The sequence below is a fragment of the Miscanthus floridulus genome, chromosome 16 (genome assembly GCF_019320115.1).
Source record: "Miscanthus floridulus cultivar M001 chromosome 16, ASM1932011v1, whole genome shotgun sequence".
In the NCBI taxonomy this organism is placed as follows: Eukaryota; Viridiplantae; Streptophyta; class Magnoliopsida; order Poales; family Poaceae; genus Miscanthus; species Miscanthus floridulus.
Genome location: NC_089595.1, coordinates 106,578,685 through 106,603,758, shown reverse-complemented (window position 1 = coordinate 106,603,758; position 25,074 = coordinate 106,578,685). Strand labels below are relative to the sequence as shown.

The window sequence follows — 25,074 nt, the reverse complement described above, 5'->3', positions numbered from 1 at the left end:
ACCCCCTATTAGTAGCAGGTGGTTATCTTACAAATTCTAATAGGTTTAGTGCTTACTAGTTTGCTGGTATCCAATCGTTTTTTGTGAGCTCTATAAATTCAGCATAAGGCTAAACCGTAAGACTCCATTTGGTAGACTTTCAGTCAGCTTCAGTTTTAGATTTTTTATAAACTACAACAAGGAGCTGTTTTTATTTCCCTACACAAAATAAATAGGAACCATTTTGGCTTTATCGGCTCTGGCTCCTGCAACGATTTCTCCAAGTCATGTCCTATGGAACCGAAGCTGTTTAGAGCTATGCCAGAAAAAATGTAATAATGGATTAATTGAGTACTTGATTGCAAAACTAGTCTGAGGCCTTGTTTAGATGCCACCTAAATTCCAAGTTTTTTCACCCTCTCTTCATCACATCAATTTTTAGCCGCTTGCATGGAGTATTAAATGTAGGTAAAAAAAATAATTAATTACACAGTTTAGTTGGAAATCATGAGATGAATCTTTTGAGCCTAGTTGGTCCACGATTGGACAATATTTGTCAAATAAGATGAAAGTGATATTATTCATCGGGTTAAAATTTTTTCGCAATCTAAACGAGGCCTGAATAAAATTTTATTACAACTAAAATTCTTGAATTGTGACTTTTTTATAGCGTACGGACCGTGACAGCGTGCAGGCATATTCCAGCATCTCGCTTGCCTACAGGTGGGCCCAAAGGTACTCTCTCTCTCCCGCCCTTCCCCCGCTCGCGACTGGAGGCGGAGTCCAAACTCCAAACCAAACCGGCGCTTCCCCCCACGTCTTCTCGAGTTCCCACGCGCCTGCTATAAATCGCAGCCCTCAATCCCCACTCTTTTTATCCCCTCCTCCGCCATCCCCTCCCTCTCCCCTCAACCCAGCGCCCCCCCTCCCCCGCCGCCGCTAGGGTTTCTCCTCCCCTCCCCGCCCGCCCCCAAATCGTCCCCGAAGCTTCCAGTGCCTCGCGCCGCAGCCATGAGCGATGGCAAGGACTCCCTCGACCTCTCCGCCCTCGGCGCCGCCATCCCCAACTCGGCCGGTTCGTTGCTTCGCCTCTCTATTTCTATTGCCGTTGCTTGGGCGCGGTGCCTTTGTCTGATTGGTTTGCGGCGGTTCCGATGCAGAGCTCAGCGCGGAGGACAAGGCCCACCTTGTGGCGTCGATCAAGGTGAGTTTTCTATTGCATTCCCGGGCGGCGGTTCGCTGTTTTTTTGTTGCAGTTTTGGCGGGCTTGTGGTCGGGTTGGGCGGTTTTTGGGGGATTTCATAGTGATCCTACGCTGAATCGGTGTTTTCTCGCGCTTGTTTAGAACACGCTCGAGGGATTGGCGTCGCGGCATACCGACGTGCTCGAGAACCTCGAGCCCAAGGTCAGGAAGCGCGTCGAGAAGCTCAGGGAGATCCAGGTATAAAGTTGCTTACTCTTGTGGGACTATGATGTTGGTTTTGTGATAGTTTCTGCTGTTGTGGCATGCATCGGTAGGGAGCTTTGTGTGGTTCTGTATCATTGTCTGTGTCTAATAAAGGATGCATTATGTGATTGTGTTTATACTTGTCATAATGGTATGACGGTGTATGGTTGGTGTGCACTAGCACCAGCAATTCCAATCCTAATAGGAGCTAGGACAATGTTGGATACTATTATTACTGGAGATTCTGGAGAAGTGCCAGCCACTGTGAATGTTTGTGTCACACATTGGATGATATTTATGATGCCTGGTTGTGAGCTCTAGATTTATATTTTTGCCTGTAATAACTAATGAGCCTTTGGCTCCTGAACTCAAGGTGTATTGGGATTTTGAATTTTGGAAATGGTATGATACTGATACACATTATCTTTATAGATCTAAATCTAACCATGTGAAAACCTTAGTTTAGATCAAAGTATCAGACAGAAGCTCTCTTATTACGCATGCGTCTAGACTGGGTTTACTTTGTGCAACATATTTATGCCTTTCTGTCATGCAGATCTCTCGCTGATTGGTTTACCACTTGGTTCTGTATTATTATATAGTAATCACTTGGGCAAGTTGAATTGATGCTCTAGATACAATTTTGGTTAGTTTATTACCATTGTATACTGTCTTCTAGGGCCAACACAATGAACTTGAGGCAAAGTTTTTCGAGGAGAGAGCAGCTCTAGAAGCCAAGTATCAGAAGTTGTATGAACCACTTTACTCAAAGGTAAGCTTGTTCATGTTTTGATACAATGATGCCTCTGTATTTGTTGTGTTCGGTTTTGTACTGTTGCTATTTTTTTCAACTTCTGAACTGCTCTGAGAATTCATACGCCTACCATAGCAATAGACACTTGATTAGCATGTATGCAAAAGAAATGTTAGTATTCTGATGCTCCATAAAGTACAGGCATCCCTTCACTATTGCTGCATCCTATTTGATGCCATGAGCCATGACCCATCTGATTGTTTTATTGGACCTGAAATTGACAGCGTTACGAAATTGTCAATGGTGTGGTTGAGGTTGAGGGTGTCACAGAAGAAAGTGCAGCTGAAACCCCTGCAGAGCAAAAGAGTGGAGATGAGACCTCTGCTGAGCAAAAAGGTGAACATAGTTTCCACCTGCTTAAGAACTCTTGTCTCCATTGGATAATGGAACTCTTAAAGAAGAAATGTATCCTCTTGACTTTTGTTTTGACTTCAATCACAATGCTTCCTTGCAGAAGAAAAAGGTGTACCAGCTTTCTGGCTTAATGCAATGAAGAATCATGAAATTCTAGCTGAGGAGGTGAAGTCTTGCATCTTTTTTACTTTTTTTTTTGTTCTGAGGGCCATCGATACTTTGTATTCCAACATGTTGTAATGCATTCTTACACAAACCAGTCTTTGATTGGCTTTAAATAATTCTTGTCCTTCAATTTTCAGATCCAGGAGAGGGATGAGGAAGCTCTCAAGTACCTCAAGGACATCAAGTGGTACAGGATCAGCGAGCCAAAGGGCTTTAAGCTTGAATTTCACTTTGATACAAATCCGTTCTTCAAGAATTCAGTGCTTACAAAAACATATCACATGATTGATGAGGATGAACCAATTCTGGAGAAAGCCATTGGGTAATTATTAAATATTTTCCTCGTGGAGTTAAGTTTTCTTTTGGATGGATAGAAAGTTTTAGTAATGCCTATGTTCATCAATTTCAGTACTGAAATTGAATGGTACCCTGGGAAGTGCTTGACACAAAAGGTGCTAAAAAAGAAGCCACGGAAGGGGTCAAAGAACACTAAACCTATCACAAAAACTGAAGATTGTGAGAGCTTCTTCAACTTCTTCAGTCCACCTCAAGTCCCTGATGACGATGAGGAAATTGATGAGGATACAGTAAGTTTTTAGCTTATATTTACCTGCTTTTATGGTTAAACATGCATACACGAACATGATTGAATTTGACTTGATGTTCCCTTTTCAATAGGCTGAACAGTTGCAGAACCAAATGGAGCAAGATTATGATATTGGGTATGTTGTTATGTGTTCTGTATTATATGTAGTAGTTTCCGTCCTGTTACAGATTATATGCTTCTGTGATCAGGGGATTTGATCAATCTGTTGATGCACCAAGATTGAGTTTGTTTATTTCTTCTAAACTATCCTTTCTATATCTGCCAGATCTACCATCAGAGACAAGATTATCCCACATGCTGTCTCGTGGTTCACTGGAGAGGCTGCTCAAGATGAGGACTTTGAAGTTATGGATGGTGAGGAGGACGACGATGAAGATGATGACGACGAAGACGAAGACGACGAGGATGAAGATGATGATGATGATTACGATACCAAGGTATAGAAACCTTTTTTTCTCTCTAACGAGGAATATCACTTCTACACCCTTTCCAGCTTCTGAGTATGTTTTGACATTTTTTTGCCTTTCCTCTTTGGAACAGAAGACCAAGGGAACTGCTGGAGGGGAAGGGCAGCAAGGCGAACGACCTGCAGAGTGCAAGCAGCAGTAAGGTGCTGCACATCGAATATTGGCAGGCATTGGTTGTGGAGCAATTAGGTTCTGCTTGATGTATTGGTTGTGGAGCAATTAGGTTCTGCTTGATGCAATGTCATTGAGTTGGTTTTGTGGAGCCCTTGAGGGGGAGCTTGTTGGTTTTATGGAATTGGCGGGGGGATTTTTCTGGGACATGGTGTTATGTGGTAGTTTTGTCACTTGCTGTATTGGGTTTCAGATATTATATATGTGCTCTTCTTATGCTTGGAGTAAAGATGGTTGCCACTCTGGTATGTCTTATTGTGCATACCACTGGCTTAGTGTGCTGTACTTTCATCAAGCGTGCCGTGCCGCTGGGAAATTTTGCTCTAGGGGAAAGGCTAGTCTTTTGCATGAATGTTTTGCGAATTGCATCTTGCACATGGTCTTGCATTTACCATTTTGTCTGTTGTTACACAATGACCTAGTCGTTCCAGACTCCATTTCAGCAGTTTCCGAGTTTTGAAGGAAGTTAAGCTCGGCAGCTATTAGAAATAAAGAAAGCGATTTGTGAAGTCAATTTTTTTTTATCACGAACTATCGCTCAAGTCTGGTTTTGCGCCCGGTTCGTTTGGCTTATAAGCCGTATTTTTTCAACCAACGAATATTATTTTTCTCTTACAACAAATTAGCCACCAGTATTTTCAGTCATGGCTTATCAGCCAAGCGAACGGGGCATTAGTCATAAACTAGGAAATTGCTGAGTCAGCTAGGGCCCTCCGTCTTCCTCTCCGGTATCCTCTCCTCGCGCACCTTGATACTAGATTCCCTCGCCGCCTAGAATGGAACCTGTTGAGTATCTGCCGAAGAGTGGAACCCTAGCTTCCCCGTATCCTCGCCACGTCGCACCTTGACCTTGATACTAGATTCCCTCGCCGAACTTTAGATTGAGTATCTGCCAAAGAGTGGAACCCAGCTACACTGCGTCCCTCTTCTGCAAACACTCAACCTAGGGTTCCATTCTAGACCAGAATGTGGTATCCAGGTGCGTCGGGGAGAGGATAAAGGAGAGGGAGACCATGGGCTCTAGCGAGTCAGCAAGATGAGAGGGCATTAAACGGGTATAGTGGCCAAGTGAGTACTTGGCTTTGAGAGTTGACTGGTCAAAAATCCCTGTTTTCAAGTTCAGCGATCAAAAACAAACTTAGGGCCTGTTTTGTTCCCAAAAAATTTTGCGTGCTACCCATCACATCGAATCTTGCGGCACATGCACGGAGTACTAAATGTAGACGAAAAAAAACTAATTGCACAGTTGGGTGAAAAATCACGAGACGAAACTTTCGAACCTAATTAGTCCATAATTAGACACTAATTGCCAAATACAAACAAAAGTGCTACAGTAGCCCAAACCTAAAAATTTTTGGATCTAAACACGCCCTTACGATAGTTCAATGGCAAAATAGACCCTTCTTTTCTAAGGAGCGACAGCGGACCGGTTAAGTCCACTCCCGCCCGCGCCGCCGCCGCCACCTCCTCGCTCGTTCGCCTGCCCTCCCCCCCCTCTGTTGTTTGGACTCACCAGCCTCTCGTCCTCCTCGCCACCCCCTGCGCTCCGCTGTGCGCTGCGGGCTGTGGCCTGATCGGGCGCGGCGCCTACCGCCTAGAGGAGGAGCCCCCTCTGAACAACTACTACTACCAGTCTACCACTACCAGACGGCGCCTCTTTGTTTCGGCTCGGGTCGTTCCAGCACTTGACTCGGGTCGGTTGGGGCTTGGGCGCGAGCGCATCGGGATGGCTTTCGCCTCGCGTGTCCCCCATGCGTCCATCGATCCTATCCTCTCCTCATTCCATGGGAGTGGGAGAGGGGGGAAGGCCTGCCACGCGGGGCCCACCTGCCATTGTCACTGTGCAGAAAGCTACCGGTGGTCTCTCCTCTTGGGCGCAATGCAATGATGAGGGGATTACTCCTAGATGCCTGGCACTGACTTTTTGAAAATCTAGACCCAGCGAGTCATGCTGATTTGGACGGCAGATGTTCTAGCAACTCTGGTTCTGGATAAACACATCCTGACAGTACAAACCATATCCACAATCTTGGATTGGAACAGGGGATTTTTTCCTCAAGGTCTGTTCGCAAATGGTTAAGTGGGTGTGCTCTACAATTTCGGACGCAAGCGCGACGTGCCCTGGTGGAGATGAGACCTGAGGAAGTCAAGCACCAGCGAGGCCAGCTCCTCCTCGTGCCCGGTGTAACGGTGGTTGGCCTTTGCGATGATGCGCAGCTCGTGGTTGGGGATGTTCGCCGCGAACTGCAGTGCATCCTCCGCCGGCACGATCTCGTCTTTGGTGCCGTGGATCGTGAGAACCCTACACATCACAGGATGATTTTTCTTCTTCTTATTCCATCAACGGAAGGTGTCTGTACATACAGCCGTGTCCATGCGTGTGTAAGAGATGTCTCACCTGCAGACTTTGCTTATGGCACGGCTGGAGAAAAGGGTATCAGTGCTCAGCCGGTCTTCCAGACTCGCTTTCCTCACCCGGTACTCCAGCTCCCCTGCAAAACCACCAAAACAATGCGATGAACGATGATCCTCTTTATAATCGTTCCACTACATTGCCATGTGTCCTGGCTTGGAAAGAGTGAGCAGAAACACCGACCCCTATAGTTTAACTTTCGATAGTTCCAAGATTGACACTAGATCAGATGCATTTGTCTCACCCTGTGCTAATTGATTAGAAAGCTAAGCAATGGTCCATTGAATCAGACTCGTATGATTAACAGAGAGAATGCCATATCAATCAGTAAAGAAAGGCTAGACCTTTTTTATTCTTCACATCGATGTATCCATCTTTGTTTATTCTCCTCATGAAATTCTTCCCAAGGCGCCCCTCAATACCTCGCTCTAATGCAAAGCGGCCAGAAATGTTGACAATGATGGGGACGTCATGGTACTTGGAAGCATATAGAAGCACAGCATTTCCTCCTGAAGAAAAGGAATACAAGTAGTAAGACCATATACTATATATGGTGTGTTACCAGAATGAAAAGCATGGGTGGCACGCAAAGATGAAAACACATCATCGAAAAAGGAATGATCATGCAAACTTGGCCAAGTATATTGAACTATAGGAGTAAATGACAAGTCAAATAATTCTCTTGCAATGTCGAGCACTTTCTGTACAAGTCCTTGTCGAATAACTCCTTATATGGGACTTGGTGGATAATTTGGCTCTTCGGCAAAATGTGCCCGATAATTTGCCAACTAACTAAACCAGGGTCATACACTAGTAAGTCAGCTTATAATGCTTACTCTTTTGGTTCCATCAAGTATGCGCCATGTAAACGGATTTGGAAACCTTGGGCTTCACTCTGCTGCAAATTCTTTATTTGGCTGGCAATCAAGAATAGATGTTGGACATCCGATCGACTGGCTAAATGAGGGCTGCCATATCCCACTACGTGTACCCTGTGTGATCAAGAAGAGGAGACAAGTTTGGTAGCTCATCCTCCAAAAATGGGGTCTGAAAGCTCTTGCCCCTCAGCCTGATGCAAGGCGCTTCTCTAATTGGTGGAATAGTGCTGTCAGAAGTGTGCCCAAGGATTTTAGGCCTCAACTCCCTCATCATTCTGGTGGTTTGGGAGATATGGAAACACTGCAATGCTAAGGGTGCGTTACAGTTGGTCAGTCGGTGGCGAATGAGAGTAGCTTGTGGTGCTTCAGCCCTCCACGAGCTACTCATCAGGTGGCTTATCCTTGACAATTAGGTCAGGGTGTGTGTGGTGGAGGTCAGGTTTTCTAGTTTAAGTGACACGCCTGCAACTATACATCTATGGAACTGGCCCTCTAGCCTTTCCTCGTATTTTTTCCTAGTTATACTGAAATGATATGCAGTTCTCCTGCCTCGTTGGACAAAAAAATAGAGGCTGCTGTGTGCTGTCTACTACCATGATCACCTGACATATGATTCACACACACAAAAAAGAAAAGAAAAGAAAAGAAAAAAGCAAGGAATGGAGATAAGAAGCTATATGCATGTCAGGTAGTGATTACTTTCAGTTATAGTGAATGTTCCTCAACTTGTCTTTCCACTAAGCAACAAACTCAGAAAGCAGTAGTTCAAGTTTGCATCCCAACCGACTTTTGATGCCAATTTTGCATGTTAATGCAATTTTGTATGCATGAACATATACTGTGCATGATAGGCATAACACAAAAGGAGAACTTAATACATATAAACAGTAGCTTTCCTACCTTTGCTATGCCCAATAAGAGCAATTATGTCGTATTTCTGTTCTGAGAAATGTAATACTACAGAGCGCAAATCAGCTGCCTCTTTTCTGTAGCTTCCATACTGGAATTCACCATCACTTTCCCTTTAAAGGAGAAAGAGGACACATAAGTATAAACAGGAAGACAAATTCATCGTGGTTCTCAGAACAGAAATTATTCAAAGAATTATACATTAAATTGGAGAATGATGGCTGCAGGCTGTAGCTACTTGCTGACATGTTATAAACAGCATGGACACATTTCAATTCAACGCTAACATTAGAAATCTCCCACGACATTGATACCATGCTCTCATATATGCCAAGAATCACCACAAGGTGTTACAATGGCTTACCCATTTCCAGAAAAATCAAACCGAAAAGCACTAATTCCTTCCTTTGTGATGGCATCGGCAAGGTCAACCAAGATGCTGTCATCCTGTAGGTTTTGTTCAAAAGTGCCAGATTACTAATAGTGACAGTAATAGTATAGAACTGAAGTAGAACATATTAACTTTTTATCCATAATCCTTTCTGCTCTACTTTGTGAATTCTGTGTGATTTTTCTCTCCAGCTTACCCAACTTGCTCGGGGTTAAAAAGGCTTTGTCCTTGTTATTGTTGCGATACATTGAGAATGTACATATCTACATTGAGAATATACATATACTTTGTAGTGACAGGTAGAATTGTGTTCCTATTGCTCATTTCTTTATAACAAGACTAGCACGACCTCAATTGAATTTGTATCAGAAGTGGAACAACTTTGCACAAGCAAAAGTTTACAAAAAGAAAGAAAGAAAGAGAAGGATGGAAAGAAAGAAAGAAAGAAGGAAAGAAGTTGAAGCATCTTGAAAGTGTTACATCTCAAAGGAAAGAGTAGAAATAAAGCAATACCATATGCTCCATTCCTACCTAAAAGAATAATTTTAGCAGACCAAATGGAGACATACAAGAATCTTCAGATCTTTGATGTTTAAATAGCTGGATTTATACTCCTACTTATCACTTCACTCAACATCCTCATAAAGTACATGCACAGGGAATTAGTACCAAAGAGAATCAGATACTCAATTAAACTATTTTGTTCCTAGGGTATATTATATGACAGCAACACAAGTAGGGGGGGAAAGACTGTAAACATAGGGCTAAACTCAATATCTAATCTAGTCTAATATACTTAAATGCAAAAGTTTCCCACGGATGGTACGGACTTGCCTTTGTGGCTCGGAATCCATGGCAAAGGATCACAAGTTTCTTTGAACTTGTTTGATGTAATAAACCAACAAGCTTCTCCCCATGCTCGTTTGGAATTAGAACTCTTTGTTCACAAATAACTGTAAGCCACATGTTCAAATCATCATACAAGTACAAATCAGAGTAGGAAACAACATTGTGAAACAAACGTGTAATCAGGTATAAATCAAGGTTTTGAATATGGACAGACTTTAGACAGCTCAATACTCATAAGCTTTCACATAATGAACCGAGTCAGTACAAAGCACATATATAGGGCTTAAAATTAGCTTGTTTAACCCAGTGTGAACTCATAATCTGACCAATTGCAAAGTGGAACAGTAGTGAAATGGCCATCGCAAGCTTTGCGACGCTCGAAAACCCGATCAAATCTCACGGATTATGTAACTATAAATTTCTGAAGTCCACCATGTATGATGGGAGTTGAACATGCAGATGCTATACTCTAAAACATGCCATGAACCACACAACCACGGCCGAAAGAAACAGATCGGTTAGGAATTCAGTCACCAGAGGAAGCCTCGCTCGAGCTCGAACGGGCCGCGGGGGACCTCCTACCTGGGGACCGCGGGCATTTCTCCAGCGGCATGTGGACGAGGACGGCAGGTGAGGGAGGAGCTCTCGAACCCGGACCAGCTTGCCCTGCCTCAAAGCTCTGGCGGCCACGAGATACGCGTCTCGCCGGAGGGCCGCTCGCGGTCGCGGAGGAGGGAGGAATAGCGTTGCGAGCAGAGGCGGTCCCCGTAGAAAAAATTGCAAAAATGGCACTCTGAAAGATTGACTGCTCGACGACGATGACACTCGGTGGGTGGATCTATGAATGTGGGTCAGGTGGGGAACGGAAGGAGTGAACAGAGGAAGGAAGAAGCTGCTCTGGACGGTCCAGATCTGCCGGCACACACGATCGAACGGTGGTCCCGCCCACATTAGGCCGCGAGGGTTTTGCAGCCGCAGGGCGCTCCCACGCAGGCGGGCAGACGCAGATCACTCCGCCTACTCTCCCTCCCTTCCTTACTCCGCCGCCGGCGCCGACCAAGGCAGCGCAACGCTTGTTCCCTTCCTCCAAAGGGGAGATGGCGCTCTACCGTCGTGTCCTGCTCCTCCGCCGCCTCTCCCACCTCCACCCCTCGCCCGTCCCCGCCATCTGCTCCTCACCACCACCCACCCTTGCGGGGCTCCTCACCCCCATGGGGCGCCGCCACTTGGCCTTCTCGTCCGCCGAGGAGGCCGCCGCCGAGCGCCGCCGCCGCAAGCGCCGCCTCCGCATCGAGCCTCCAATGAACGCCCTCCGCCGCGGCCCGCCTCCCCCGCGGGACCCCAACGCGCCCCGCCTCCCGGACACCACCTCCGCGCTCACCGGCCCGCGCCTCAGCCTCCACAACCGCGTCCAGTCCCTCATCCGCTCGGGTGATCTAGACGGCGCCTCAGTCGCTGCCCGCGCCGCTGTCTCCTCGCGCGTCCGGCCCACCGTCTTCACCTGCAACGCCGTGGCCGCGGCCATGGTCCGCGCCGCCCGCCACGATGACGCCGTCGCCCTCTTCGATTTCTTCTTCCGCCGCTCCAACATCGTCCCCAACATCGTCTCCTACAACACCCTCATCCTCGCACACTGCGAGGCCGACCGCGTCGACACCGCTGTGCAGGTCTACCACGACATGCTCGCGTCTGCGCCCTTCTCCCCCTCTGCCGTCACCTTCCGCCACCTCACCAAGGGTCTCGTCGCTGCTGGCCGCATCCGTGACGCCCTCGATCTCCTCCGCGAGATGCTCGACCGCGGCGCTGGCGCCGACTCCCTCGTCTACAACAACCTCATCGCTGGCTACATCGACCTCGACGACTGGGGCAGGGCCTTCGAGCTCTTTAACGAGCTCGCAGAGAGGTGCCTTGTCTACGACGGTGTTGTCCACACCACCTTCATGGAGGGCTACTGGAGGCAGGGCAAAGACAAGGAGGCCATAGACAACTACCAGTCCCTTCTTGATCGGGGCTTCAAGATGACGCCGGCCACCTGCAACGTCCTGCTCGAGACACTCTTCAAGCACGGCAAGCACAAGGAGGCCAACGACCTATGGGAGACCATGATTGACAACCACACCCCACCAAGCTTCATCGGCATCAACGCCGAGTCCTACAATGTCATGGTTAACCAGTGCTTCAGGGAGGGCAAGTTCCAGGAGGCGATTGAGGTCTTCCACCGCCAGCCCAGGAAGAATGTCCAAATGGACGTCGGCTGCTTCAACAACATCATTGGCAAACTCTGTGAGAATGGCATGCTAGCTGAGGCAGAAAAGCTCTTCGAGGAGATGGAGAAGAAGTCAGTCCTTCCAGATGTGTACACCTACAGTTACCTTGTTGACTCATGCTTCAAGGAAGGCCGTGTGGAAGATGCAATGGAATATTTCTACAAAATGGCAGATGGGAAGCAGCATGGGCCAAAGTTCAATATTGGTTTCTTCAACCGCATGTTTGAAGGGCTTACAGAAGCTGGCCGGATTGATGATGCCTTGATGGTGTACAGGAGGATGCCTGACAAGGAGATCAAACCAAACATGACCACTTTTGAAATCCTTGTCAAAGCCTTATGCAAAGAAGGGGACTTGGATCAAGCAAGGGGCCTAGTAATGGACATGGCAAGAGGTAGTATTGTGCCTCCTCCAGAGTTCCGTGAGTCTGTTGTTAACTTTTTCAAGAAGGCTGGTCGACAGGAAGAAATCGAGAAAGCTTTTGAAGAAAAACCTATGCCAACAGCTCAGCCTAGGACAGAGTATCAGTCGAGGAATGAGTATCACTCGCGGAATGCAGTTGGTCCTGCTCAAGTAAAACAACCTGGCTTTAGCTCTGCTCCAGCAATGGAACCTGAATTTGTTTACTCTCAGCCACAACAGTCAACACTTAGTAACACTCCAAATCAGCAGCCTGAGTTTGGCTCATCTCGTTCATGGAATTCAGGTTTTGGTGCTCCTCAAGCGCAGCCTGGATATGGTGCACCTCAGCCTGTACAGGCTGTAGTTGGTTCATCTCAGCCACCCCGGCCACAGTTTGGTGCTTCTCAGGGTGAACCAGGATATAGCAACATAGGAAATCAGCATGGTCAGTTTGGTTCTCCCCAGAGAGAACCAAAATTTAGCAACCATCCACCACAAGTTGGGTATGGTGCCCAATTGCCTCAGTCAGGATATCGCTTTGAGCTTCAACAAGAACAGGTTGGATTTGGAAATCGAGTAGCACAACCTGCATATGACACCCGCTGGAGCTCAAGTGGTTATGGATCAACCCAAGGGCAACTGGGATACGGTGGTCCTCAAGCGCAGTCACATGAATCTCAGTTACCACATCACCAGGGAAGTTTTGACATGCCACGTATCCAAAATAACAATGGCTTCTATAGACACAACCCTGGATACATGCCATCTAATGGTCTGCAGGGATTTGATGCTCCCCATGGTGATTCTGAAACTTCTGCATCTAAAGACTATCAAGAGACTACCACTTCTGAAGACCGGCAACAAGTAGCATTTCTGAAAGCATGAGGGCTACAAACATATTTTGGCTCCAAATCAATAGTTTTTTGAGTCATAAAATAGATTAGTTCTTTAGATATCAAGATTTTAATGCATAGATGTGAACCAGAATTCGCTATTGTTTCCCTCAAAAAAGAAAGAGAGAATTCGCTCGCTATTGTTCCTATGGGTCTCACTGCTGTCCTTTTAACTGAAATCTTCCGCTCTTTCTCAGACATGATATGGGTGCATCAGGAATTGTTTTATCAGTTATCATATATACATGTGGTTCCAAAATTGAAATATGTTTTTTTTGTAGTTCAGCATGAGATAAAAATGGAATACTCAATGGATTTTGAGTGGCAGATCCTAAATTCCTATCCTGGGCATAGTGTGTGCCAATGTAGATTAGTGGATGTAGGAATTACTTCATTTAGAATCTCTGGCAAATTCTCAAAAGAACTTTATATGCGCATAACTTGTTCCTTAAGTACTGTTTATTTCTATATTTTGATTTCTCATTACAATTATCAAGCAGCACTGAGAAGATACATTAATGTACTGAGACTCCTCTTCATCCACTTTCTTCTGACATTGAAAAAGCAAGTTACAGGCTTGTGAAATTACAAAAGGTTGCTTCTCTGTTTGACATCATTGATAATATCAGTGATCCTATGAAAGTTTCTGTTTTGGACCATCCACTTTGTATGGAACAGATAGGCCAGGTATCAACAAATATAATTATATGTGTATTTCCGTTATTGTTACTGAACTTATCATTTAAGTTTATATTTCATGCATCTGTCATGGGGTTTATTTTGTCAGATGTTTGGCTTTCTTTGGGCTTAGGGCCTTGCCTAGCTCTATACAAGGAGTAGCTGGCAGCTATTATGGGATCAAGCAAGAAGAAATCAATCTAGCCCCGTTCCCCAGTTCATCACCCAATCCAAGTCTCCTCCCAGTATAAGCAGCCGACTTGCCGTCCAGTCATCCTCCTGGTGGTGCTTACCCCACTGATGAACCATACTAAGGTTCATCACACTATGAAATAACATGATTGCAGCTTTGCATATAGTTGGCCATACGAGTGTGAAATTTTGAAGTAATCCAAATTTATTCACATAATAGTCGTAAGGATCATGCTATCACTTTTTGAATCTCATGGCTAGGTTGGCCCCACCGGTACAAACCTGAGAATTTTGTTCTGCAAATTGTTTAAGAATTCCAGACATTATTTTCAATCCATAATATGTGTGTTTGCTCATTAGAGCTGAAGTTGAATTGTTCTTTTTTTTCTCCAGGCACACGGACCACAATGTGCCCCTTTATGTTCCAGCGCCTATCCTCAGACCTGGGGACGACATCATTGTACGTAGATTACCTATCCTTACGATGTGCTATCTGGTTATGTTGTCAAAAATGTGGAGAAATAGCATTGATCCACTTTCCTATGCAGAGAAAGGTTTTCTTTAACAAAAATCTAGCGTAACTTGATCTGGTATTTTCTTGTTCCAATCCATCCAGTCAAAATAAAAGGAGGAAAATAAACGCTCAGCAAAATTCAGGAACCTATGTTAACGCCTTAGCAGGTGTATTTTCAGAAGATCAATCATCTTTATAGGTGTTATAAGGAACTTACATACGCAGCATTATGTTTGTGTTCGTCAGGTAATCTTTGAACTGCATGCTCCAAATCCTGGGCTCACTATCGATTTGGTTACGGATCTGGATTTCACGTGCGGTCCAAAACAGTGGTGTACGTACAGTACAGTATAGTGGTTTCCTTCCGCTTGCCACTCAACTGCTATCAGAAGATGCAAGCGCCCCCGTCATCATTCTGCGATTTCCAAATCACACCATTGGTGATTGCCCTGTGTATTTGCAACCACAGCACGTTCATGGTACACCGTGACGAGCTTTGTATTTTCCGAAAGGGAGTGGATTCAAACTTGCGTTTGTGCTATATAGCCTATATTTATTGCTTGTGGTTTGGAAAATTGGGATTACGTTTGAAGAACTCTGCAGTAAGAGTAACTCAAAAGATAGTGTCAGGCCTCACAAAGCCCAAGGATCAAAGCCCACACACAGCTTCCATCGGCCCAGCCTATTGCGCAAAGGGACTCAGGGTCTTATTGCTTGATGACCAAATTTTGTTTAACAAAATATATGGCGAATCAAATTTTTTTGGCAGCGATTTGATTTGCTACCAAAGTTTGTCAACATCTTACATTTGAGTGGCAAACATTTTTACCAACTTTATTGAAAAAAAAATCTTTGGTATAAGCCTATAAGGTATCTATAAATTTTACTTTCCAAATTTTTGGTATAAGGTATATAAATTTTTGTAACAAACGGAGCAGGCCCGCTCTCCACAGCAACGTGTCAATGTGACACCACACCAAGCACAAATAAGAGAACATAGTTGATTTTAATAAAAGAAAAAAAGAAAGAAAAGAGATAAGAAATGAAAACAAGATAAAAATCAACAAAAAAACAAATAAGAAAAGAAAAAGATAAATAAATATAAGCATGAAAAGAAAACTAAAAAGAATGGAATAAGAAAAAGAAAAAGAGAAAAGAATAAGAAAAATGAAAAATGAAAAGAAAAAACTGATGTGAAGCCAGAGTGTAGGGTTTGTATTGCGTCTGCCACAGCACTGAGCACTGTATCAGAGCACGCCCGATGCAAGTATATATCCATGGTGCTACCAGACTCACATTGGAAACCAAAACTAGCTTTTTTATTTCTCTGCATTCATCGTACTCTGTTTTTTTTCTCCTCACTCAGCTGTCCCTTTCAATCACCATATTAGCATGAAGCACTGGGCCTTGTTTAGATTGCAAGTTTTTTTACTCTCTCTTCATCACATTAAATCTTTGGACACATGCATAAAGTATTAAATATAGATAAAAAAATAACTAATTACATAGTTTGATTGTAAATTACGAGACGAATCTTTTAAGCCTAGTTAGACCATAATTGGATAATAATTGTCAAATACAAACGAAAATACTACAGTGTCAAATACCGATTCCTAACCTCAGTCTAAATAAGCTCTAGTAACCTGCAGAAGCTCCTCTGACAACCTGCAAGCCACTACACTTTACCTCCAACCTGACATCCGAACCTACCTGGCTGGTTGAGGCAGCGAGCTACTCCCTTCGTCCACGTATGAATGCAATTTTTGTTTTTCGAGAAATCAAACAATTTAAATTTTAACTAAATTTATATAAAAAAGTATAAACATTTATGATATAAAATAAATATTATTAGATTAGTTATAGAATATAATTTTATAATAAATTTATTTAGAGATATAAATATTAATAGGATTTGCTATAAATTTGATCAAATTTGTGTTTTTTTTACTGGCACACATACAAGGCAGTACTTCACTGGGTTGGCGCTGGCCTCAAGAGCCTACGTGTCTATCAGCTCAGCTTGGCGCTATCGGCTTTTGCATTTCGACGCGGACGATGGCACAGACTTCGAACTACGTGTCTATCAGCTCAGCTTGGCGCTGGGGCTGGCTGGCATGCTGGGCTGGCCAGCCCCTTGTATGGACACTGTTTCAATGAATCAGCCAGCGATGATACGAACCAGTCAATCGAACAGGCTGATAAAATATTATTGCTGGCCCACTAGAAAAAAGAGCCCAATAAAAAAATACGACGCGGAGGAGACTGCTCGGCACAGTGCTTCCGTCCGAGCGTTCGGACCAAAAGATTGGCGCCTCACTCCACATCAACGTGACACCACACCAAACACCACAACAACTTCACAAAGGCACTCCATTTCCAAACCCGATAACATGCTTAGCAACGCTCGAAAGTCGAATACCCGATCAAATCTCACGAATTATGTAACTAACTAATGTATGATGGGAGTTGAACATGCAGATTCCAGTGTCATGCTAAGTTGCTAACATGCCATAAACAACAAAACCACGGCCGAAAGAAACAGATCGGTTAGGAATTCAGTCACCAGAGGAACCCTCGCACGGGCCAGATCTGCCGGCACACACGATCGAACGGTGGCCCGCGCGCATACCACCAGGTCAGCATGGCCCACATCTTTGTCCAACAGTGAGCACGACCATCAGTCCATCACTCCCGTCGCCCGTCGGCACCAGGGTCAAACCACCGGCGCCACCGGCGCACGCAGCGTGAAATTTTTGTATTTTTGTCCTTTTGAAAATATTTTTTATAAAAAGACCTATGCCAAAACGTTTGTTGAAAATAGATCAATTTTAGGCGTCTTAGAACATTACGCCAAGATATGAGGGTCGGTGTCGACTGACAAGACGCCGAGGTCTTGCCACGTCACGGACGATCTCGGTCGACGGCGACACGGTGGCGCGTGGGGTCCGACACGTCGGCGTCGTGTCAGCCAACGCCACAGGCCCAACCTCGGCGCTGCGGGACTACGCGCCGAGCTATTGGCACCATCCGGCGCGCGGCCCAGGCGGCCCAACAACGCTCCGTGGCCCAATAGCTCGACGCGGGGTCACTTAACGCCGAGCCACCAGACTCGGCGCGGCCCGACTCAACGCCGAGGTCTGGTCTCTTGAAGCCGCGCCGCGGCCCCCTTCTTCTTCCTCCCTCCATTCTGAAGCCCGGCGGCTCTCTGTCTCCCAAATCCCCCCACGACCCACACGAAACTCTAAACCCCAAATACGACCCTAGGTGGCCGGATCTCGTCTCCCGAAGTTTCCTCGAGGTAATGGTCCCTCCCCTCCTCCAATCTATCCGCGTAGATGTGCTTGCATTATCTCTAATCATGTGGAATCATGGGTGTATGGTGTTTTGATATATGTGTGTTTGCATTTGCAAAATGTATGGCTTAGGATAATTAAGTGCATTGTTGTTTAACTGTTTTATGTGCTGAACATGTTAGGTTAGTTTGGTTTCTAGTTATTTTGGTCATTAAGGTTCTTTGTTTATTGTAGTTGTCATTAGGGTTAGTTATTTGTTGGTCATTAGGGTTAGTATGTATTTTAGTTATTTGTTGGTCATTACATTTCAATTTTTTATGACTAGAACATTTTGTCAAGGTACTCCTCTTTCCCCTCTTTCATTTCATCCATTTAGATTCGGTTGTTTTTTAACTTGGCATTATATGTTTGGTTCATGTTCATGTCATTCGTGCAATGTATGGTGGTTTAAATGATTGAATGATCCAAATGTATGATTGTTGTTGTTGTTGTTGTATATGTTCTGGTTTATAATCATTGAGTTAAATTTTGTGTTTGTTGGGATTCAAATTTGCTTAGGGTTTGTAATGAAAAGCTTATTTGGGAGGTATGGTGATTTAGTGTCAGTAGCTTTACATTCGTTACAAGGTACTTTGGATTGATTTTTTTTTCTACGTAATGTTAGGATGTCAAGGCGTGGTAAAGCTCGTATTCCAAGGTAATCCCAATATTTATTCATTATTTGTGCAACAAATAGAAAACCCTAGGTTTAGGTTTGGTTCTCCGTTAATATGACTAAATTCTTTCAATTGTAGCTATGGTCGCCAGAGGGCAAATCCCTACGACCTAAAGCCTCTCCCTGAAGGTGTTCCTCGCCCAATATGTTTTTGTGGTGATCCTTGTAAAGTAGACATCTCTGAAGATGAGAAAACATATAGACAGAGGTACTGGATGTGTCCTAATTATGCATAGAAACCTACAAAGCAACAGCGTCGTGCATCGATTGTGAGGAATTTTTATTGTGTGTTAATTAATTTTCTTGTGATATTAAGTATTGCTTATTTATTTGTTTTGTAACAATTTATTTTTCTTACAGACCGTTCTACCACTGTGTGACTTTGAGCAGTGGATTGACACTGAAATCAAGGAGTCGGACAAGCAGCATCTAAAAGGCCTGAAGGAGTGGGATGCGGAGGTTAAGGAGAGGTTTGAGCAGAGATGCAGACAGGAGGCTATAGAAAAGGAGCATAAGGAAGAGGAGGAAAGGAGACGTGTTGCTGCGTATAGGACGGAGAGGGAGAAGAAGCTTGAGCGTGTGCACCGAGCGAAGGCAACGATGGAGGAGAATCCCGATGCCCAGAGTAAGGGAAAGTGGCCTCGTTGCACTCAGTAGGTATTTGGTTTATTCATGAGCGATATTGTGTAGCCCTGAACTTTTTTTACTATTTTGTAATGCACTCTGCTTTTATTTCAGATAAACTTATTCTCTGGACTTTTTTTATTATGTTGTAATGCACTATGCTTTTATTTCAGATGGTCTTATGCCCTGTACTTCGTTAACTATTCTAGGACTGTAGTGCTACTGTTTGTATCACTGAAAAGGCTACTTGTGCTGTTGCAGTCACTGCAAGGGCTACAAGTACTGTTGCAGACAATGAAAAGTCTATTTAAAAACTCACTGAAAAGCCTAGATTCGTTTACTGTTATATCCGTATACGCAATGAATTAATATCAGAGTGATGTACTATATTTAGATGAAGTGACAAAACACAGGTGTAGCCTTTTCAGATGAAATGACCAGTCATGGTTGTAGGCTTTTTAGATGAAGCATCTAGCCTTTGCAGATTCAATAAATGAGTACGCACATAAGTTTTTTGTCAAGTAGCATTTATGATGAACCTGCCTTCATCTCTATATATAGTGCTCCATGTCTTGCTCCACATCCACACAACTTGTTTTCTAGTTTAGTTTTAGCAAATGTCGAGCGGAGGTTCCTCGAGTGGAAAGGGTTTCGGCAGAGGGAGAGGAAAGGGGGTGAGGAAGGAACCTCTGATTGTGTGGGAGGGTTCTCTGGGTCCTGATTCTTTTGAAGAACCAATAGAGGAATTTCCTTTGGAGAGAAAGAGTGACTTCACCGATGAGAGACCTCTTAGATCATACGACAAGCGCATTAAAGATTGGCCAAAATGTCGCCACGGTTTGGATTGCATTGTGCAGATGTACAACGACTGTGATGGTGGAGGCCGTCGTTTCTTTAGATGCCCACGAGAATTTGTATTTCCTTTGAACTCTCTCCTTTTTTAGATTTGCATTTGGTTTGTAGTAGTACTTATTGGTAGATGGGTTTTCAGGATTCAAACTGTCCGGATAACTATGGCTTCACTAGATGGGTCGACCCTACTCCTATCTATCTCCATCAACAGTACATCACATATCTACAGGGACGCATCTTTGACCTAGAGTATGGCCCTCGAAGTGGTAACAGGGACAAGTCGGACGACAACAACAACAATGATGCAGAGGAGGCACTATGCAATAATCCGTACTGCGAGTGCCCGTACCATAAGAAGGACGGGCCTCCTTCTCCACCGCCACCGCCACCGCCGCCGTCAACTAGAGGATATTATGTGGAAGGCGCAACTCAGTTCAATATGTGGGAGCATTATTAGGACCAACCTTTGTTAGTCAATCCGAATGTGGAATGCTTGTATGAGTTGTTCTTTTCAATCTCCTAAGGCATGCTAGGTTTAGTTTGCGACATGCCATTGTTAGTTTTGATGTGAGTGTAACCGTTGTGCATTCGCTATTTCATAAATTGCAGTTTACGTATCTCTAAGTTTCATGTACTATGGTTGATTCCCAAACTAAAAAAAAGATTTGACTCTCTCTAAAAATAGGGGATTGAAATCGAACCAACCTTCAATTTTTCCTACAGGAACAAACATACAAACATAAATATAGCATGTCTACTCTTATTAGTATAACTCGTGTTAGTAGAAGAGGAATCGTTGAGAAAGATTTTTCATTTGAATCATGCAAATAGGTTTTCAACCTATACCAAAGGTTTAGAAGACCTCTATCTTTAATACTTTATTATTTCTTTTTTATGATTTATAGGCTCGGCGTCAAGTTGGACGACGCCGAGGTAGATGACCAAGGCGTTGATTCGGCCCACGCCAACCCTAGGGTTTGCCTTGGCCGTTGACGTGAAGTGTTGGGCTAAGGCTCGGCGTCAAGTCGGACCACGCCAACCCTAGGGTTTGGATCACCACGGCCCCCTCCAGGTTTGGGCCGAACCTCGGCGCTGAGTCGGCCCATGCCGAGATCGGACAGCTAGGCGCCGAGTCGAGCCACGCTGACGTTTGGGCCACGGACGTCGTCGGATTAGCCCACACACCTACCTCGTGTTTAATATTTTCACGCCGAGATTAATGGCTCGACGTCAATTTACGGAACGCCGAGCTTGGGCACCTCGTCGCTTCGAGGCAAAGGATTCCAGTATGCACCAGGGATTCCAAAGGCACGGGATGTACATCTAAGACGCCGTGTCTCCAGTGTCGTCAGGGAAGAGAACCGTACCAAACATGTGCAGGACATAGGCCCGACAGTAGTATGTAACGGTCTGGGCGTCTACGTTGGGTGGGCACTCCCAAAACTACTGACGAAGCCACCTCAGGGACACCCCACTGCTACGCCGTTTCTTGCCAGCCTCAACTGCCGCTAGGGGACGTCCCAAGAAGTGCTCAACCCGCTGCTGCCATCCTTCAGACTCCATGTCTCCTGTCACTGGGAATCCTCGGATTTTGACTTCAAGGATCATGGCAACGTCCTCGAGAGTGACCGTCATCTCCCCGCACGGTAGGTGAAAGCTGTGTGTCTCCGGACGCCACCGATCTATCAACACCGTCAGCGCCGCTGGGTTGAAAGGTGGCGTGCCTCGACGACAAACACGAGCAACGGTAGCAAGGTTCGCCAGCTTCAGGAGGGGCATGTACCTCTCGTCGTAGACCATGGTTGTAGAGGCCTCATGTGTCATTGGCCTCAGCACATTCAAAACCTGCAAAAAAAAGACAAGCATGAAAAAGTATTAGTTCATGTCACTTTATAAAGAGCATGGACTATATAGCAAAAGATGAACAATGCACTGTTTCATACGAATTATTAAATATACCTCTCCGTTCTCGATCCTCCGAGCCAGGTGGTGCTCATAGAACCTTGGATCAAGAAGGGGGAACCGATCCATCCTGCAACATAAGGAATGCCAAAGCATTAGTATAAGTTAAAGCATGTGTATGTGGTATGAAGTAACATAACAATAAAAAAATAAAAGTAAACCAATGCACTATTACACAAAGCAATTCAAGTAGCTAGCTTGGTGGATACCTGTTGTCTAAGTAGTTCAGGATATTTTCTCTTATTGTGGCCCGTCTTATGGCAACCAGAGCAACGACTCTTTTGGGTGTCCTCTACAAAATGTCTCCCAACCTTACTCGTGGTTGATCTACCTTTCGTGGCTCGGTCCATGTCCATCCTGAACCGCTTCCACCGCCTAGGTCCTCTACTTTTCCAGAGTAAACCAAGATCAGCCACATACTTGGGGCCATCATAAGTAGGCCATTGACTCTCGTCAAGAAATGGCTCGAACGGAGGATTCCAGGTGCTCATTAGGTTCCTCAAAGAGAACTTCACGGCCATACGGGGAGGGACCTCAGCGTCAACACGTCTAAGGCGATAGGCTGTAATCATGTGGGAGCAAGGCCTATGGTATATGGTTGGTTTTCCACACATACACTTATTCTCATTGGTCACTACTTTATGTTTTCGAGCACCCCGGTCTTCACCATCAATGTTAGTTACACCACCCTCTAGAATCTCATATCCATGGTTGATCGGATCGAAACATGAACCCTTCTATCGTTTAGACTTTTTCTTTAAGAAAGCTAGTTCCTGAGATGCTAAAAGTGGCCAAGCTTTGCCTGCTGTCCATAGAGACCTCGCATGCTTCTTTCTCAAAACGAACCAAGCATTCAACTTGTAGAAGGTGAATGAGGTAATAGCAGTCACAGGCAGACCACGACAACCTCTTAGAAGGCTATTGAACATCTCTGCCACGTTACTAGTCATGAAGCCCCATCTCCAACCACCGGTGTCATATGCAAGTGACCACTTATCCTTCGACGCCATCAACTCGCTCAAGAATTGCCTGCCATCAACATTTGTGGCTAACTTCAGGGCATCTAGCTTGTCTTTGAATAATTGAATCTTTTGCTGCCTGCAAACCTCCTCAAATAATTTGAAGTTGTCCTTTGTGTAATCACGCCTTATAAGATTCTGAGCAAGGTGTCTGGTGCACCACCGATGATGTATTTGGCCGTAACCAGGAATCTCTTGTTCTACGGCATTCAGAATGCTAGCATGCCTATCGGATATCACACAAACATCACGTTCCAGACCAATTACCACTTGTCTTACTAGCCTAAGAAACCAACACCAACTATCCATGTCCTCCTTCCGAACAATCGCAAAGACCAATGGCACAAGCTGGTCTTCTACATCTGTCCCAATACAAATAAGCATTGTGCCTTCAAATTTCTCTGTAAGAAAGGTCCCATCAATTGAGACGATGGACCTGCAATGCTTGAATGCTTCGATGCTCTGCCCGAACGCCCAAAAGGCCCTTCTAAATACCTGGCTACCATTCCTTGTTTCACCCTCCTTAGATAAATATTCGAAGTGCATCCTAGGATTTATAGCCCTCATTGCGTTCAACATTACAGGGAGGCGCTCATAAGCTTCTTCCCAATTTTCAAATATTATTTTCAGTGCACGCTGCTTTGCCCTCCATGCTTTTCCATATTTGACATAGTAATTGTATCGTTGGAAGATGATCTCAACCAACATGGACACCGTAATAGTTGGCATATGCTTCACCACGGGGCATAACTGCCTTGCAATGAACCTAGAATTGAGCTGCAGATGGTTCTCTTCTGCCTCAGCAGTGGCACAAACATGTGGTTGCTCACTGAGGTAATCTTCTATTTGCCTACCTTCGTCTTCCTAGCACATACTCTCCAACCACACTGTTGTTCTTCACAAGCAACAGTGTACATCTTCTCCTTGAATGAATTGATGACCCTAAAAGGTCGGTTGTGTACAATGGAGTACTCTTGCAACCATGTTTTCAACTCATCCATGGTACCAAACAATATGCCCTTCCGTATAATGAGGCAACCGCTAACATCAGGCACTGTTGTATCACTTGGCCCACCATCAACTACTGCCCTGTGACCATGGCTAAGGTCCTCGAAATCACCAACTAGTGGATCTCTCTAAAGCAAGACCCTAGACAATATCTCTATTTCCCTGAAATTGAGACGATCAACAGGGCGATCGTCATCAGAGTCTTCGGCTATCTCCTCTACGAAGGATTCATCATCTCCAGCTATCTCCATGTCAAAACGGTTCGTAGCCCTAGCATCACCAAAGTCTTCTTTACCACTAAGATCATCTTCGTCGCTAAGCTCATCCTCAATAGAAAAGTCTCCGCTAGCGTCGTCCAAACCTTCTTCCGCATCACCAAATACATAATCATCATCCTCTTCATAACTATCATGATTGCCCTCACCATCGGCAACCGTATTCTTCTCCTCATCTCCACCGTAGCCTAGTTGTGTAACAATTATTTCTTCTTCAGACAAAGGACCATAACCTATGTGAGCGGGGGAAGATGGGCGTGCTTCGAAGCTATCATTTCCTAAGCCGGACTCCTTACTACTAAATCCAAAGATTACACTTCTGAGGCCAATACAACTGCCTTGTAATCATTCCATTCAGACTCGCTTATAATTTTGAGCAACCGCTTGATCCGAGGACCCTTCAACGACCTAACATCTATGACACCTTCAAACTGAACATGCACGTCTCCTTCATTCCAGCCTAACTTAACATTCACTCGCTCCACTAACTGGGTCAAAGATGGTGTTTCAGAAAAAATCAACAACTCCTCACATATGTTAAGAAATTCCAAACTATCATCTCTTGTCCTAACAATACGGCCTCCATGATGCAACCTCACTAATTTATCCATCTATAACCATCACACAACAAGTAGTGTCACATATCAATATATCATGCGAGTTTTAATCCAATAAGTAGAAACTAAAATATATCATTTCATCTTTTTCAACCCCAACAACATAATCATTTCTAGTCATAAAAAATTGAAATGTAATGACCAACAAATAACTAAAATACATACTAACCCTAATGACAAACAAATAACTAACCCTAATGACACCTACAATAAACAAAGAACTCTAATGACCAAAATAACTAGAAACCAAACTAACCTAACATGTTCAGCACATAAAACAGTTAAACAACAATGCACTCAATCATTCTAAGCTATACAT

General features: G+C 44.6%; 3 protein-coding genes across 6 annotated transcripts; 2 read left to right on the top strand and 1 right to left on the bottom strand.

The window, feature by feature from the left end:
* Positions 1-860: 860 nt before the first annotated feature.
* On the top strand, positions 861-4,254 carry LOC136512014 (nucleosome assembly protein 1;2-like). 2 transcript variants are annotated; one of them, XM_066506024.1, is made up of 11 exons: positions 861-1,054; positions 1,140-1,183; positions 1,325-1,420; positions 2,106-2,198; positions 2,465-2,576; positions 2,695-2,759; positions 2,897-3,081; positions 3,169-3,346; positions 3,438-3,481; positions 3,632-3,803; positions 3,910-4,254. In XM_066506024.1, the coding sequence occupies exons 1-11, from the start codon at positions 991-993 to the stop codon at positions 3,973-3,975; spliced, it is 1,119 nt and encodes a 372-aa protein (XP_066362121.1). In that variant the 5' UTR covers positions 861-990; the 3' UTR covers positions 3,976-4,254. The 2 variants fall into 2 exon arrangements, with proteins under 2 accessions (XP_066362121.1, XP_066362120.1); XM_066506023.1 differs by having other exon boundaries at positions 863-1,054; positions 3,907-4,254.
* Positions 4,255-5,925: 1,671 nt separating this feature from the next.
* On the bottom strand, positions 5,926-10,198 carry LOC136511737 (uncharacterized). Of its 3 annotated transcripts, XM_066505775.1 has the most exons (7): positions 10,027-10,198; positions 9,430-9,548; positions 8,569-8,651; positions 8,196-8,317; positions 6,762-6,926; positions 6,403-6,496; positions 5,926-6,306 (listed from the first exon to the last, which is right to left on the bottom strand). In XM_066505775.1, the coding sequence occupies exons 1-7, from the start codon at positions 10,055-10,057 to the stop codon at positions 6,096-6,098; spliced, it is 825 nt and encodes a 274-aa protein (XP_066361872.1). In that variant the 5' UTR covers positions 10,058-10,198; the 3' UTR covers positions 5,926-6,095. The 3 variants fall into 3 exon arrangements, with proteins under 3 accessions (XP_066361872.1, XP_066361874.1, XP_066361873.1); XM_066505777.1 differs by lacking the exon at positions 6,762-6,926; XM_066505776.1 differs by lacking the exons at positions 8,569-8,651; positions 9,430-9,548; positions 10,027-10,198 and adding an exon at positions 8,406-8,527.
* A 35-nt stretch (positions 10,199-10,233) lies between these two features.
* On the top strand, positions 10,234-13,164 carry LOC136511736 (pentatricopeptide repeat-containing protein At1g10270-like). Its single transcript, XM_066505774.1, has one exon. It carries the CDS (start codon positions 10,542-10,544, stop codon positions 12,996-12,998), a length of 2,457 nt encoding a protein of 818 aa, XP_066361871.1. The 5' UTR covers positions 10,234-10,541; the 3' UTR covers positions 12,999-13,164.
* The last annotated feature ends 11,910 nt before the right edge of the window (positions 13,165-25,074 follow it).

What these genes read in the sequence shown, in the direction of transcription:
- LOC136511736 (XM_066505774.1), top strand. Translation starts at nt 10,542, where the DNA reads ATGGCGCTCTACCGTCGTGTCCTGCTCCTCCGCCGCCTCTCCCACCTC.
- LOC136511737 (XM_066505775.1), bottom strand. Translation starts at nt 10,057, where the DNA reads ATGCCGCTGGAGAAATGCCCGCGGTCCCCAG. An exon ending in GAAATGCCCGCGGTCCCCAG is followed by an intron (nt 9,549 to 10,026) that starts GTAGGAGGTCCC and finishes TGTGGCTTACAG; the next exon opens with TTATTTGTGAACAAAGAGTT. An exon ending in TCTTATTGGGCATAGCAAAG is followed by an intron (nt 6,927 to 8,195) that starts GTAGGAAAGCTA and finishes CCTTTTCTTCAG; the next exon opens with GAGGAAATGCTGTGCTTCTA.
- LOC136512014 (XM_066506023.1), top strand. Translation starts at nt 991, where the DNA reads ATGAGCGATGGCAAGGACTCCCTCGACCTCTCCGCCCTCGGCGCCGCC. An exon ending in AGAAGCTCAGGGAGATCCAG is followed by an intron (nt 1,421 to 2,105) that starts GTATAAAGTTGC and finishes ACTGTCTTCTAG; the next exon opens with GGCCAACACAATGAACTTGA. An exon ending in ATGAAATTCTAGCTGAGGAG is followed by an intron (nt 2,760 to 2,896) that starts GTGAAGTCTTGC and finishes TTCAATTTTCAG; the next exon opens with ATCCAGGAGAGGGATGAGGA.